General features: G+C 39.9%; 1 protein-coding gene across 1 annotated transcript; it reads left to right on the top strand.

Annotated features, from left to right (window-relative positions):
- Window positions 1-14112: 14112 nt before the first annotated feature.
- Window positions 14113-16264, top strand: LOC109220337 (ethylene-responsive transcription factor ERF118-like). Its single transcript, XM_019384803.1, has 2 exons — window positions 14113-14575; window positions 14721-16264. Exon 2 carries the CDS (start codon window positions 14958-14960, stop codon window positions 15987-15989), a length of 1032 nt encoding a protein of 343 aa, XP_019240348.1. The 5' UTR covers window positions 14113-14575; window positions 14721-14957; the 3' UTR covers window positions 15990-16264.
- The last annotated feature ends 869 nt before the right edge of the window (window positions 16265-17133 follow it).

Raw genomic sequence — 17133 nt, 5'->3', positions numbered from 1 at the left:
CAGCTATCGCGTCCGACACGAGTGCCCCAACTCAGTCATGGAGGTGCGTAGACCAGCCACCTCCTGCTCCAATGCGGTGTATCGGGACACTCTGGCAGTTCCTGAAGAGGACGCTGCTCCTGACGGTGCTGCTGGGGTTGGCTCCACGTCCATTTGTTCATCCTCTTCCTCCTCCGATGCATCAGAACCACTCTCATCCTCTCCACCTGCCGCTGCCGCTGGGGCTGGCCCCGTGGTGTTCTTGCCAGGTCAGATCTTGTGGCTTTTCTTTACCAGCCCGTCCACACAAGTATTTTCGAGCACCTGCACTTGCCTGCAAAGCTTAGTCACCAAAGATGGGAAAAAGAACCCATACGTGCGTTGGGGGCACCGGATAAACATTTCGTCGTGGATCACTTTGGCCATGTCGAAGGGAAGAACCATGATGAAACACCAAATCAATGCAGCACGGGGTCCATTCACCTCCGTAGTATTTTTGGAGGGAATCAGGCGACTGTTGATCACATACAACCAGCTCTTCGCCTCTGGAGTTAAGACGGAGGAGTGGAACTTCTCTCCGTGTTCCAGCCACTCCACCATTTTGCCGCAAATCGCATCAAAGAAGCGCTCCCACTTGGCATCTGTTGGATTTTTGCCATACTCATAAAAGTCTGTATTATCAGGTAGAGGATCGGGCAACTGATATGTTGTGCGTATCGCCTCAATGGAGGCATCTACCGCCTTGCGGCGCACTGTGACCACATTGTCTACATGCTCTGGCAGATTGGCATAGAATTCGCGCACAACCATTACATTAGCCTCCCCTGACTCATCAAAGAAGGACTGCAGACCCCGCTCCATCAACTCCGAATACATGTGTGGGCAGCGTTCCTTGACCGAACGGAGGTCAATGTCCCTCTCCGGAATTGGCTTTCTTGCAGCCTTCTCCGTAAAGCGAGTCTGAGCCTCAGGTGAAACAAATTTGTTGATGTCATAGGAACGTGCAAGGGCTGCCCTCTGTGTCCGAGATGTGCCCGCTTGGCGGCTTGATGATGGACCTGTGGCTTGGCGCTTTCGCGATGGTGCCATGATACCTGCAAAACGTGAACACATTAGCTCAGCCCAACAAAAATCTTGTGACTTAATGCGGTTACTCAGACTTCACACGCAAAATTTGTCATAACTACATAATCATGCTCGTTGAGACCTTTCCACAAACACCTTGTGGGCATTGGGCTCTCACAACTTTTTTTTAAGTGTCTTGCAACAAGGGTTCCCCACAACATCTCATACATAGCCCAAATCAAGTACCACCCACCCCACACTTACCACAAACCAACCCCACAACATATTTTACCAAGTTTGAACACAAAAATCACAAAACAACAACTACAATAAAGGCATGAGAGACAACACAAAAATCTGAAAATAAAAAGAGAAAAATAAAAAACTAAAAACTGGGGCTCATACGTGGTGAAGGAGAGTGGGGAAAAAGGTAGTGAAACAGTGGGAAGGAGAATCGTGAGATGGGGGGGAAGGCTTTGGGGTTATTTTGGAGGAGTGATTGCTTTGGGCGTTTAGGTTAGAATGGGGGAAGTGAGGGTTTTGGGGCTGGGGGAAACGGGGGGGTTTATTAGAGGGGGGGTCAATTTAGTCTATTATTAAACAGATAAAAAATAAAAAAGAAAAAAGAAAAACTAAAACACACTAAAAAAAAGGCCGGAAATTTACGGGCGGGGCGCGAACTAATGCGCTAACTCGCGCGTCCTTCGCGCGGCCCAGGCAGTGTGGTGCGCGAACTTGTGCGCGAGCTTGTGTGTCCCTTGGCGCGCTATTAAGCTGGTTAGGCAGAATGTTTGCCCAGTTGCGCGAAGTTAGCGCGAAGTCGCGCTCCTGGGCACTCATTTTTGTACTTTTTCACTTGTGTTGCTCTTGTTCGATGGTCTTTTCACCCGCCCTTCGTCACTTGCATTAGTTAGTATGCCAAAACTCAAAATCAAACACTACTACTATCATTGGGTTGCCTCCCAACCAGCGCCTTATTTAACGTCGTGGCACGACGTTTACAAAAATTCAATGGGTTGCCTCCCACGCAGCGCCTGATTCAACGTCGCGGCACGACGCAAGTAGTGGAGCCCTTACTCCTCATTCGCGTACTGGGGTTCTTTTAAATTAGTCACAACTGTATCCCCTTTTTCTTCAGCTATTCCAAGGTAATGTTTCAACCTTTGCCCATTGACTGAGAACTTGTTTGTCCCATCTTCCGACTCGATCTCAACAGCTCCACTTGCAAACATTTGCACCACTCTAAATGGTCCTGACCATCGGGACTTTAACTTACCCGGAAACAATCTCAACCGTGAATTAAACAATAATACCTTGTCACTGGGTTTAAAGTCTCTGTCCACGATGTGCTTGTCATGCATCTTCTTCATTCTTTCCTTGTAGAGCCTCATGCTTTCAAAGGCTTGGTATCTAAATTCTTCCAGCTCATGCAACTCTGTCAGTCGATTTTGTCCAGCTGCTTCAGGATCCATGTTCAATTGCTTCAGTGCCCACCAAGCTCTATGTTCTAGCTCCACAGGCAGGTGACAGGCCTTCCCAAATACCAACTTGTATGATGACATACCTATTGGTGTTTTGAACGCAGTTCTATAGGCCCAGAGTGCGTCATCAAGCTTCTTTGACCAATCAGTTCGTGTGGCATTCACAGTCTTCGTTAGTACATTCTTTATCTCCCTGTTGGACACTTCAACCTGCCCACTGGTTTGCGGATGGTAAGGAGTAGCCACCTTGTGGCATACATCATACTTAGCAAGTAATTTCTCGAAGGCTCTATTGCAGAAGTGAGTGCCTCCGTCACTGATGATCGCTCTTGGTGTCCCAAACCGGGTGAATATGTTCTTTTTTAGAAATCCGACCACCACTCTTGCATCATTTGTGGGAAAGGCTGCAGCTTCCACCCATTTAGACACGTAATCCACAGCAACAAGTATGTACTTATTGCCAAATGAGCTGACGAAGGGGCCCATGAAGTCAATCCCCCACACATCAAACACCTCTACTTCTTGAATTGGTTTCATTGGCATCTCATGGCGACGGGAAATGTTTCCCGTCCTCTGGCATTCATTGCAGCCCTTTACCCAGAGGTGTGCATCTCTAAACACAGTTGGCCAAAAGAATCCGGCCTCTAGCACTTTCGCAGTTGTTCTGACCCCTCCAAAATGTCCTCCATATGCCGATACGTGACAAGCCTGCAAAATCGAAGATTGTTCTATCTCGGGGACACACCTCCGGATAATGTTATCAACACATATTCGAAACAAATGAGGTTCATCCCAATAATACATGTGGCTATCACGAAAAAACTTTTTCTTTTGGACAAATGAAAGGTCATCGGGAACAATACCGTATGCCAGGTAGTTTGCAAAATCTGCATACCATGGCGCGTCCTCAAGACTGGCTGCGAGCAGCTGCTCGTCTGGAAAGGTTTCCAGAATCTCTTCGACCTCGACTGATTTTTTAGCTCCTTCAAGTCGTGATAGATGATCAGCGACTTGATTTTCTGTGCCCTTACGGTCACGAATTTCGAGGTCAAACTCTTGCAACAGCAGCACCCAATGAATCAGGCGCGACTTAGACTCATTTTTCTCAATTAGGTACCTGAGAGCTGCATGGTCAGTATACATAATTACTTTGGAACCAATCAGATATGATCAGAACTTGTCAAAAGCAAACACAACTGCCAACATCTCCTTCTCCGTCACTGTGTAGTTGAGCTGTGCACCGCTTAGTGTTCTGCTTGCGTAGTAAATCGGGTGCATTAGCTTATCTTTTCGCTGCCCCAAGACTGCTCCTATACAATAGTCGCTGGCATCACACATGAGCTCAAATGGTTGCTCCCAATTGGGAGCAACAATGATGGGTGCAGTTATCAACTTCTTCTTCAGTTCCTCAAATGCCAACCTGTAATCATTAGAAAACACAAAGGGCTGATCCTTTTCAAGGAGTTTGCATAATGGGTTAGCAATTTTGGAAAAATCTTTTATGAAATGCCGTTAGACCCCGGCGTGACCAAACTTCTCACCGCCTTGACTGAAGTGGGCAGTGGTAACTTCTCAATCAAGTCAACCTTAGCATGGTCGACCTCAATTCCTTTTCGGGACACTCGATGTCCCAGGACTATCCCTTCTTGTACCATAAAATGGCACTTCTCCCAGTTTAGCACTAAGTTTGTCTCCACACTTCTTTTGAGCACTCTGCTTAAGTTGTGAAGATAGTCTTCGAATGAATCTCCCACCACGGAGAAATCATCCATAAAGACTTCCATAATATCCTCCACCATATCTGTGAAGATAGCTAGCATGCACCGTTGAAAAGTCGCTGGTGCATTGCAAAGCCCAAAGGGCATTCTCCAAAAGGCAAAGATGCCATACGGGCAGGTGAAGGATGTCTTTTCTCTATCTTCGGGGGCTATTGATATGTGATTGTACCCCGAATATCCGTCCAAGAAACAAAAGTGTGATCTTCCGGCCAGCCTGTCCAACATTTGGTCAATGAAAGGCAAGGGAAAGTGGTCTTTTCGGGTGGCGGTGTTCAATTTCCGGTAATCCATGCAGATTCGCCATCCTGTGACTGTACGAGTTGAGATCAACTCATTGTTGTCATTTTTCACAACAGTCACCCCCCCCTTTTTAGGAACACATTGGACAGGGCTGACCCAATTACTGTCAGAGATGGGGAAAATGATTCCCGCATCTAACTATTTGATCACCTTTTTCTTTACAACCTCTTTCATATTAGGGTTCAGTCTTCGCTGATGTTCCCTAGAAGGTCTGTGCCCCTCCTCCAGGAGAATCTTATGCATACAGAAGGCTGGGCTGATACCCTTTATGTCTGCCATGGTCCAACCAATGGCAGTCTTGTTATCCTGCAGTACCTGTAAGAGCTGTTCTACCTGCACATCTAGCAAACAGGATGATATAATAACAGGTAAGGTCGAATCAGAGCCTAAGAATGCATACTTGAGGTGATCTGGGAGTGGCTTCAGCTCCAGCTTGGGTGGTTCCTCTATTGATGGCTTTGCTGAAGGAGTGACCCTTTTTTCTAGCTCAAGGGACTCGAACTGAGGTTCCCTTGACCAGAACCCTCAGCCTTCCAGTGCCATAACCCATTCAGCTAACCCCCTCACCATCCATTTCTTCTAAATTCGTCAGGCATGCCTCCAATGGATCTTTCACAGTTAGGGTCCTATCATCTTCTTGCAGGATTACATCCACTGCCTCCACTAGAGAGCAATTCGCATATTTGCTGGGTCTCCTCATTGATTGCTGAACATTGAATATGACTTCTTCATCGTTCAATCTCATTTTAAGTTCCAGTCTCACAGTCTATCAGTGCTCTCCCAGTGGCTAAAAATGGTCTCCCCAAAATAAGGGGTATCTCCTCATCCGCCTGACAATCCAGAATCACAAAGTCTGCAGGGAACACGAACTTCCCCACTTGCACTAGCACATCATCAAGAATACCAGTTGGTCTTTTCACAGTGCGATCAGCCAGCTATAGCAGCATAGAAGTCGGTCTAGCTCTGCCGATACCCAATTTAGTATACACTGCCAGCGGTATCAGGTTTATGCTGGCTCCCAAATCACACAACGCCTTTGCAAAGGCGTAACTTCCGATTGTGCATGGAATAGTGAAGCTTCCTGGATCGGACATCTTTTGAGCCATCGGTTTTGCCACCACTGCGCTGCAGGTCTGTGTCAGAGTTACTGTGTACAGATCCTGAAAATCCAACTTCCGTAACATTAAATCTTTCATCATCTTGGCATAACCGGGCATCTCCCTTAATGCATCCATCAACGGAATATTCAACTCGATTTGACGCAGCATCTCCATGAACTTTTTGTATTGGTCTGCTTTCTTTTGTTTGACCAGTCTCTGAGGGAAGGGTGCAGGTATCACCCTTTGTGCATTGTTTGCTGGCTTCTCTCCGTTAGGATTTTCTGGCACAAGAGGTGCCACCTGTTTTGCAACTTGCTCGTTCTCCTTTTCTTTGCCTTTTTCCTCCTGACTCTGCTCAACCACCACTTCAGTAAGTTCGGTTGGTTCTTCTACCTCTAATTGAACTGGAGTGGCTGGTGTAGTATTCTTGCTGACTTGTGCAATTTCCTGCTCTCTATCTAAATCTGTACCATTCCGGATACTGACTGCCATCAGCTGATTCGGCTTTTGCTCCTTGGGGTTTATGTTTGTGTCTGCAGGTAAAGTTCCCGGAGGACGGTTGTTCAAAGCCATGGACAGCTGACCCAGCTGCGTTTCAATATTCTTTATGGCTGAATCATGCACTGCCAATTTTTCCTGCACTTTATTATTTGTCCCAATGAGTTGCTGAAGCATACCCCTGATTTCCATCATGTTGTTATCTTGCTGCTGAGGGGGTGGTTGATAAGCTAATTGCTGTTGATTTTGCTGTGGATAACCCTGTGGTTTCTGATAAGGTACTGGCACTAATTGGTTTTGAGGGTGCATACCCCCAGGCTGCTGCATATTAGGCCTGTACTGCTGATTTTGCTGCTGTCTCCACTGTTGTGCTCCTTGTCTCTGACCCCCATAGTTGTTGACATAATTCATATCTTCCCGTGCCCCTTGATTTTCACCTTCTCCGCTCCATGAACACACATAGGACTGATTAATACACGGTGTACATAGTCCTCCATTCGTTGTATCAACGATATGCACCTGTTTTGTACCCATCTCATCAATCTTCTTTGTCAGTAAGCTCATCTGGGTCAGGAGTGTGGCCATGTTCTCTTCCTGCGAATTATTGGGATCAAGTGGAACTGAATGCACTATGGGTGCCAGTGTTGCACCTCTAGTCATCCACCCCGCATTTTGTGACATCTTGTCTAGGAGAATTTTGCACTGGTGAATGTTTTGCTTAAGAAAGCACCTCCAGCTGAAGCATCCACATTCACTTTCAAGTTGTCAGCTAGACCCATGTAGAATCTCTGGCCGAGCATCTGGTATGGAATGCCATGATGAGGACACTTCACAAGCATCCCTTTAAATCTCTCCCAAGTTTCTTGCAAGGACTCAGTGGGGTGCTGCCTATACTGCAATATGCCATCAATCTGCTGTGCAGTCTTGTTAGGCGGATAGAACTTGTTCAGGAACTGCTTGACTAATTCCTCCCAAGTGGTAATAGAGTTGATAGGGAGCGAATTTAACCAAGTCTGAGCTGCCCCGGTTACTGAGAATGGGAACAGGAGAAGTTTGATAGCTTCAGGGGTCACATTAGGCTGCCTTTGGGTCATGCAAATTGACAGAAAATTTTTCAAGTGTTGTTGCGGGTCTTCAATGCTTGACCCGGAGAACAGTCCCTTATTCTGCAGCAGATGCAGCATGTTGTTGGTGATCTAGAATGTCTCCGCTTGAATTGCGGGCACAGCTATGACAGTGGCTAGATTGTCAGCTGTAGGCTGTGCCCAGTCATAAAGTGCAGCCTCGGGCACAAGAGGTGCCACTCCTCTGACATTTAAGTCAGCTGGCTCATTCTTGATGTTTCCGTTGACGTTATCTACGTCACCCATGTCAAATTCGAGTTGGTGTGTTGGTTGAGGTTGTTGAAGTCCTTTGTTGGCACGGTTCACTGCCCTGAATATTTTCTCGGGGTCTGAGAGTCCTTCTAGTAGTTCTTCAGTCCTCGAAGAATTTCTAGGCATACACCTGCTTTCCACAAGATTTCAAACGTTAGAATTTCAATGAAAAGATTGGTATAGAGAAAACTGACTACACTTAGAATTTTGTATTTCTTTCAATTGTAATTGATAACACCGTTAAGTCCCCGGCAACGGCGCCAAAATTTGTTCACGCTCAACTGAGTCTCACAAAAGACTATGCGGGCGTTGCAAATATAATCTGAGTATTATTGCCTAGAGTCGAACCACATGGAACTAACCTATCAATCACTACTGTCAGATTTACTAAATTCACACAATCTATTTTCCCAAACTTTTTGATTCACAATGGTTGATTTCTAACAACTAAAGACTGAACGTAATTAACAACTGAAAATTAACTAAACTTGATGTGTAAACAGTAGGAATAAGGTCTAAGATAATGCTTTCCCCCGTTGGTAATTTCCTTGGTTGTATGTCTTATAACTATGACTTAGTTGTCTCTATCAATCATGAATGCTCCAACTATCATAAATCTTTCTCAAGTAAGTATGATAATTTACTAGACGCACTCTCTCAAGCTATGCTAGTTAGATTCTCAATACAGTTCACTTAGATTGCACCGAGGTATCGTTATCTCTAATCCAACCTCTAAACCCTCGGTTACGACTCTCGTCTATACTCCGGGAGTGATGTTGTTCATACAATCACCTAAATATGCACTCTCTCTCAAGTAGATACATACTAAATAGGAACGGATAATTGAGGGCCCTTTCAACTAACCACAATCAAAACATGGATGAACAAATAGAGATTACAACGAAATCCAACTATATTAATAAAACAACCAAGTCATTCCCAACGGGTTCCACCAAAACCTTAGATTAAGGTATTTAGCTACTCATAACAATGGGGAAATAAACTACGAAAAGATTCATAATTGTAAATTGCCAGAAAATAAGAGAGAATAAGAACAATGATGTTTTGGGTGATCTCTCACACTTGTTTCTCTAGCAAAATAATCTCCAAAATAAGCCTAACCTAGCCTTGGGCGAGTTTCCTTCATATTATAAGGATTTTACAAAAGCTTTCCCGAGTTGACACTTTGACCCCTCAATTTTCTGGACTGTGCACGAGCTACCGCGGCCGCGCCGTCGACCGCGGACACCTCTGTAGAAAACCGCGGCTCTGACCGCGGGAAGCACTGAAGTTGTTTTTTTTGTCCGTGTCACTTCTCTCATTTGCTCTTTTGCGTTCGGGTGCTTCTTGAGTGGGTGATTTCTTCACGTTTTTGCCTCCAAACACTTCATTTTTGCTTCCTCACATCTTGTATTCCCTGCGAAACCAAATAGCATCAATTAAAGCATTTTATTGGCAACTTACATTACAAAACAACAACAAAGCATGGGTAATTATGGCGTAAATAACAACTATATAGCCTATTATCAGGCATGTTTGTTTGGCCAGGTAATTACTTGGTCAGCATGGAATTTGGTGTAATTACACTCTACAATTCTCAAGGGGAATGTGAGAATTGGTGGTAACTGTGCTATTACACTGTTGCTTTTTAGTTTCTTTCTTTTTTGTTTTTATTTTAATTTATTATCTTTATAAATTTTTATTTCTATTATTTTTATTTTTTACTTTTTAATTTCTTTTGAAATTTTAAAATATATTTTTCTTTGTACATTATTTATCTTTTATTTCTCCACCTTTACTTCTTGTGATTCAATGTAATTGCTTATATTTTATTTTTAGTTTATTTTATATTCTAGTTTTTGAAACTACACCTCCTAATATTAGAAATAATGAGTCATTAACAAACTTGGCATATAATGAGTGATGCAATTAAAGTGAAATTTCGTTGTTGGATGTTGTTATAAACTTATTATGTTTTCTAATCTTAAGTTGTAGTGGAACTTACTATTATTATGTTGGAATTTGACATATGTTAAACTATTTTTTTGAATTTTAAAATTGTGTTATATTCATGGTTCCAATTTGCTTATTTAAGTAGTACTGGCTCGCATTGCATATTGTTCATTTTTTAGTTAGAATTGATAGATTAGTTTTGTCAAACATCTGAATAATGTTATGACATTATATTTATAATTATTAATTTATTTTATCAAACCTGAATTCCGTAATTTTCTTACAAGGCGTATATTTTTAGTTTTTGTAAGTATCTAAACTAAATATTATTAAATTAAAATATATATATATATATATATATATATATATATANAGATGAGGCTCGTGGCACTCTGAGAAGCTACAAGGGAATGTTGTACCCTATGTTTCTTTATTGATAGGTCTCCACTCAGTCCTCTACTTTGGCATGATCTTCATTTGTTGTTGTTCTGGTTTCATCTCACCTCCTCCTCTATTGCTTTGTTTTTGTTGACAGTTGTAGCCTATTTGCATACATTTTGAACAGTATGTAGGTTTCCAATCATACCATATCTCCTGTGCCATAATTCTACCCTTTGGATTTTTTTTTACTCAGTATTTGGTAATTCCTTTGTCAGATACACTTCTATCAATATCCTTGCATAAGAGATTCTCTCATTATTTGAAGTACAAGTATCAGCATATATTGGCTGGCCAAAACCACTACCAATTTTGCTTAATGCATTAGCACTCCAACAGCACAAAGGTAAGTTAGGCAGCTTGATCCAGAGAGGAATTGTCTTCAAGTCCTCAACATCAAAGTCGAAATCAACAGTCCACACCTTCATGATAACTGGTCTGTTGTTATAGCATATGTGGTCCTGAGTATATCACCCTATCCCTTTCCTCCAGACATGAGAAATTGATCACAAAATAGCCCGTATTATGACAGTATACTTTTGGTTTCTTTGAGAACTCCCCTTGTCCAGCAATAAACCTCTCCATAGCCCCAATCAAGGTGATCCCCCTATGACATACACTATTGCTGCATATTTCCATTTATTGATTTCACTATCTATATCCTCTTGTACAAGTTCAACAATCACCTCACCCTCCACAATAGTAGGTGGTATAAATTTCAGATCCATACCTCTTTTTGCCAATTTGTTCTTCTCAAACAGCATCGACCATGCCTTAGCTGGTTTTGGTTCAGATTCCAGCTGTAGCTTCCTCTGTGCTCCTTCCGCTTGAGCTGTTGTTCCATTGACACTAGGAACTGTTTCCTTTACCAGATCTATAGCTGGCATCTGACGTTGAGATGTTCCGTCCGAGCTTGTTATCTTCTGCATGTTAGCCGGTGTTGCCCAAGCTCCTGTTGGTGCTTTGTTTCCTTCACTTCGATCTGGTAGGGATGGCCAGGCCTGTGAATCCGGTGATGTATGTTCCTTTCCTTTGTGCTTTGACACTTCCTCTCTCGATTTCCTTTCACTTACGATGTTCACCTCATTAACATTTTGTTCAATGTAATAGTACCAGCACCTCCAATTGTTAGAGGTTTTGGTGTAGCTAATCGCGTCATTTCCATGGTCCTTCCTTCCTTTAAGCTATTGTCTTCCTGAATCAGTATCTTTGTATTCTTCGCCGGTCGTCCTCGTGCTCTCCCCATTCCGGTGAGCGCAGGTTAGCAGTTCACGCTAAGATGCGCCGAGAGAGGCAGGAAGAGAGAGAAGGCGCCTAATTGTGTTTTATTCATATATTACAAATTGTGTTTTTAAATTTTTATATGATATTATTACAATAATTGATTCATTAGATCACGTCTTTAATATCGACACCGCTTAAAAAATTTGCGTACGCCCCTGCCCCCAAAGGGACACGTGGAGTGAGTTTGAGCTGGTGGGCCCAGATAGAGAAAGATCAGACTGGTTTACGGAGATGCTAAAGTTACATACCAGAATTACCAACATATGATTTTCCTGTAGTGTAGTCTAAGAATCGTGACGTGTCAAATGAAAGGAAGTCCAGTGACTAACAGTCTGTCTATGTAACATGACCTTTCAAATGGAGTATTAATTTGAAGAACTAACCTAAATAACAGCTCATGCAATCGCTCAAACTAAAAAATACTGGTATATATATATATATATATATATATATATATATATATATATCTGTGTGTGTGTGTGTGTGTGTGTGTGTATATATATATATATATAATATTAGTTATAAATATATGATTATATAAATATATGATTACTAATTAATGTATATTCACGAAAAAAATATACATCTTAAATACCAAATATAATATCATTTATACTTATAAAACTTTATAGGCATATATTTATCATATTAACTTTTAACTTTTGATAATTATTTTATTTAAAATTTAATCTAACTGTGTAACCAAACAGAAACCTGTAATTACACTGTGACAACCAAACAGGTCGCCGTAATTACATAACTGTATAATTACAACCCTTATAATTACACCAATTCCAATTACCTGGTGACTTTCCAAACACACCCTTAGTAGATTTTTCTTTTATTTCTCTTGTAATTGATAGAATATTTCGACCACAATCTAAAGATCCTTTTGAGCAAACTAATAATATAATGAGAAAAATATACTACGGTCTAAAATTTTATAAGTTATTGCAAATGTTAGACTAGAATCTAATGATTTGTGAGCAAATTAAAAATTATACAAATAAATATTAGACCCGTGTCTAACATTGCCACATTTGTATAAATTAGCCTTTATCCAACAAGGATATGAGAATGATAGGGGTGTTCACGGTTTGACGGAAAATCGATCCAAACCGAAAACCGAACCAAACCGATTAAGTAAACCGATATTTTTTTGATTTGGATTGGTTTTGGTTTTAAATTTTAAAAACCGATATTATTTGGTTTGGTTCTATTTTAAAAAACTGAAAAATAAACCGAACCAAACCTATTAATTATATATAATTGTAATAATTACTTATATACAATATAATATCTTTTTGTTAATAATTTTAATTGTTATTTTGAATTTTGGTTTATCCTGTTATATCTTATAAGATTGCCTAAGCCCAAAACAATAGGATTCGACCAATTTTCTTTTCATTAATAGACTCTAATTCTCTAACCCTCCGCACATACTTTTGCCTAAAAGAAGAGTTTAAAAAAAATCACCACAAGAGTAAAGAAAGCACATTCAAATTGCAAGACAACAATGGCTAAAGCTTGAGAAGGAAAACTTTTAGTTTGTTTTTTGTTCATTCTTTTCATATAAACATGTAAATAAACTTTCAATTCTCAAAGAAATATATAAAAAGAATAAAATTGGCCAATTATTTTCAAATTGTTGTCTAGCGTTGTTTTAATATTATCGACTTATCATTAGCTTACTAAGAACCGAAAAACCGAACCAAACCGAACCAAACCAACAACAATCAAACCGATGGTTTGTATTTAATTTGGTTTGGTTTTGGTTTTAAAATTTTAAAAACTGATTAAATTGGTTTGGTTTTGGTTTTAATCAAAAACCGACCAAACCGAACCGTGCACACCCCTAGATATCACATAGTGTGCCCATTATGCACGAAGAAGGAATATAGGAGAATTTAAGTCTTAGTATCTTTCACTGCTTCAGAAGCAGAGTACATTTTTCAAATAATATAGGCCCCTAGTAAATGATTTCACGTATTAAACCATTCCTAGATCTTTAGTTTTGATTTGGACATGGATTGGAGATATTAATTTTGTCACGTTATTGGCAGCTAATTTAGTAAGAGCATTGAATGTAATTAATGCAAGTATAAAAGCAATTTAAAAATGTGGCCACATTAAGGGAAGGTATGTAGAAATTATATTAGGTAGCCACTCTAAAGAGCTGCTATTCAGAATTTAGCCAGTATATCCTGAATTTTAATTTTTCACAAAAATATCATGAATTGTATAAGATTTTTAATTCAAAATTTTAGGGCAAAATAAGTATTGACTAATCTATAATAGCATCCCTAAGAATACCTATTTGTGCACCTACCCCAAAAGATGTTATGCTGCACAATAATTATAGATTTCTAAGGCTTTGTTTTTTTCTTCTTCATAAGGATTAGGATATTCGAATTCGAATACAATATTTAATTATTCAAGTAGTATTTTTAAATAATACTAAATAATTAAAATTATTTATCTTTTCAATATCTTAATGTGTTCAATTTAATTTTGTCTAAGAAAATAATAAAAACTATTCGAGAATTTCTTAACCTTACATAATGTTAGTGTGGTTGTCTAGTGATGAATGGTGTGGTGGTTGGTTAATTCAAACGTCTCAGTTGACGAATCCAATGAAAAATATTAGTTCTCCATAAATTGTGTAGAGAGAGAAAAAGACAGAAACCAAACAAGGCGTATACAAATATACATGCAAATATACATATACATAAATACAATTCATTTAATATGGAGTATAAAGAATTACTAATAAATAAGCATGGGCTTAGATTTTCGACGTTACATATGATGTCCTTTCTTCCCTCTCTCTTTTTTCATTTTTATATATTTCGATTTGCGTCTGTCAAATGTTGTCTGAAAAGAAACAGTAAAACGCAGCCACCCATGACCCCATTCATAGTATTACACTAATAATCAATCTTTTTACTAATTCTTTATATCAGTGTGCTCTAATTTCTGCAAATTTCTGAAAAAACTATAAAAACTAAGCAGATCTTTTTGTCAGATACTGGAAAAGGAAAATCTTGGCCATAGATTCCTAATCCTGTTCCTTTCTACTCTATTTTATTGGTATCTATAAATAGGAATATCTTATCTACAGTTTCTCCCTTTTCCTTGCTTATTTGGCGAACAAGACCCAAAGAAAATAAGTGGGTTTTGGAGAGATTTATGTCGGCAAGGTCTGCTCTGTCTGTGATTGAATTTGAGGCTCCATTGAACCTCTGCTTTTCAGTTTCTTCACTCTTCTTTGCTCTCTGCTTGCAATTTTCACCAATTATTTCCATGGGTTTGAGGCCCAAAAGGTACACTTTTTTCCTTCCTTAAACCCTAGTAGTTTTAGCGACTTTTCATTTTATAGGTTCCAATTTTGCGTTTTTAATGTTCTTTTGTGTGTTTTTAGAAGCTGATCTGATGTGTGGTTTTGTTCATTTTTTTTCTGTTTTACAGGACTTGTTCTGGAGTGGTATTTTTTGGGGGATTTCACATAAAGCAATTTTTACATCTTATTTTGCTCTTGAGACCGCCTCTTACTTGATACACAGCGTAATTTTCCCCAATTTTGCGTCAAATTTTGTGTATTACATCCTTTTCACTGTGTTTTCCTTTAGTTTTTGTTTAGTTTCCTTTTTTAAAAAAGACCGTTTTTGGCGAATATTGAGGTATTTTGGAGTGAAATAAGTCAGAATGTTTGAGCCTGAGAGACAATTATCATCAGATCTTGAAAATCTGAAAAGAAATATGAAGAACAAAGCTGATACAGACAGAACAATGAGGAAAATTAGGATTGTTTGTTATGATCCTGATGCTACTGATTTCTCTGATGATGAGGAGATCAATTATCCCAAATCCAAGCGTTTCGTTCGGGAGATTAAGTTGCAGATTGGCAACTCTTTTACTCCTCCAAAAGCTTCTGAAACAGAATGTTCTTTTCAAGATAGTAACAATGGAGAGAAAAAAACAAAAAACAAGGCTTTAGCTAAACCCCTGATTCAACCAAGGCAGGGTTTATCGAAATATAAAGGTGTTCGTCAACGAAAATGGGGAAAATGGGCTGCTGAAATTCGCGATCCCTTCAAAGGAAGACGGGTCTGGTTGGGTACTTATAGTACTGCTGAGGAGGCTTCTCGAGCTTACGAATTGAAACGCCTTGAATTCGAGAGTATGACTAAGAATAGCACAAATGTGTCTGAGAAGAGTTCTGATGACCAAAATCAAACCAATACTAATGTTGCTAGTGTCTCAGAGGACTCTGCAGAAAGCTCGGCATCACATGCTTCACACTCCTTGCCATCATCAGTTCTTGAATTGGAGTCTTTAACTTCTGCCTCTGCTTCTGCTCCAATTCCAGGACATAATGGTAATGAAAAGGCGAGTGATGTTCCTTTGGAGGCTAATGTCGTAGAACAAGAAGTGTCTGAGTTGGCATTAATGGAGGAAACTCTATCTTTGGCTCAAATTGGTGAAACTATGGACCTTGATTTGGAGCTCGAGTCGTTCCTCGTTGGCGCTGATGATTTCAGTCAGCATTTGGATGAGTTTGTTATCGATGATTTTGAGGACCCCCCTGTTTGTGTGATCGAGGGTGACGAGCAGTTGCCTACTGGTTTGCCTGATTTTGATTTCGACTTTGATTTTGATGGCTATGATGAGTCCTTTGGTTTGATGGATGATGCTCCGCGGATGAATGGAACACCCCTCAATGTAGCATGCCCATAATTTTGCAGCTTAGATGAGTTATATTTTGATATAGTATTAATGTTACATGTGTTAAGTATCAATTGAGTTGTATGTCTCAAGAATCAGTTAAATAGATGCTTGAGACCGTGATTTTTCCTTAGTGAGTTCTACTTAGTGTTCGTTGAAATTGCGAGTTCCTTTGGGTTTTCCCGTGCTCTTAGAGCCGTCCAAAGGGCTTCAATCTCAATCTGCTTAGTCTTTGAGTGTATGTTGCCGATGAAAGGACTTGAAAACGAGTGTGATTTTACTCCCTATTATCCATCTTTTTTACGAACTATGATATCAGTGATGAGTATGATATGAAATTTGGCTGAGTTTTTCTGAAAGAAAATTCTTCTGTTTTGTATGTTCTTCTCCTATTGATAGCCATTTTATTATCTGTTTGGTGCTTTCTTGGCTGAGTATGTTTCAACTTAAAGTTACAAAAGCAGAATTTCTTGAAGTATGCTAATATCAGGAACACCAATATCATTGCCTTATTTTTCTTTAACTGCAAAAATGTAGTGTTCGTTGGTGAAAATCCAAGGTCCAAATGACACGTGTTTTTTGCCCGATTTTGTTGGGTCTGCTCTTGAATCTTGATGTGTGGTATGTGCGACAATATTTTCTCCATATGAAATAAGTACACTTTTTTGTTTGCATAGCCAATAGCCAATCAAAGGATATCAAGAACCAAAGGTTGTCGAAAGATGTTACTTATTGGAGAGTCCTTGGCTTTTCGAAGCTGAGAGAGCTAACCCCATACTCTATAGTTGTGGAACCATAGGCCACTTGTTGTCCTTGAAAATAAAGCAAAGGAAAAAGGGTCGATTTCGTCCTCAGAGGAAGTGTCACAACTAGATTGCATTATAATTCATAATTTAATATAGGGAACAGGGCCACATATACCCCTCTACTTTCGGGTATAGTATACATTTAATCTCCGTCATACTATCAGGTCAAATTTATCCCTACCATTATACTATCGAGCCAAATTTATCCCTACAATAAGCAACTTTAATAAATTACCCCTTCATCTGTTAAGTAATTCAAAATCTCTCAAATTCCTTTTATTTAAATCACTTGTTGTTCTTCTTGCTCCATTATTTTCAAAAATTACTATTGATGTAAATGCTAAAGTTGC

Source organism: Nicotiana attenuata, unplaced genomic scaffold (genome assembly GCF_001879085.1).
Source record: "Nicotiana attenuata strain UT unplaced genomic scaffold, NIATTr2, whole genome shotgun sequence".
NCBI classification, from domain to species: domain Eukaryota; kingdom Viridiplantae; phylum Streptophyta; class Magnoliopsida; order Solanales; family Solanaceae; genus Nicotiana; species Nicotiana attenuata.
The sequence above is the reverse complement of the archived record's forward strand: the minus strand, read 5'-3'. Positions and strand labels throughout refer to the sequence as shown.

Bases quoted from the DNA above. Each gene is read 5' to 3' on its own strand.
- LOC109220337 (XM_019384803.1), top strand. From the start codon at position 14,958: ATGTTTGAGCCTGAGAGACAATTATCATCAGATCTTGAAAATCTGAAA.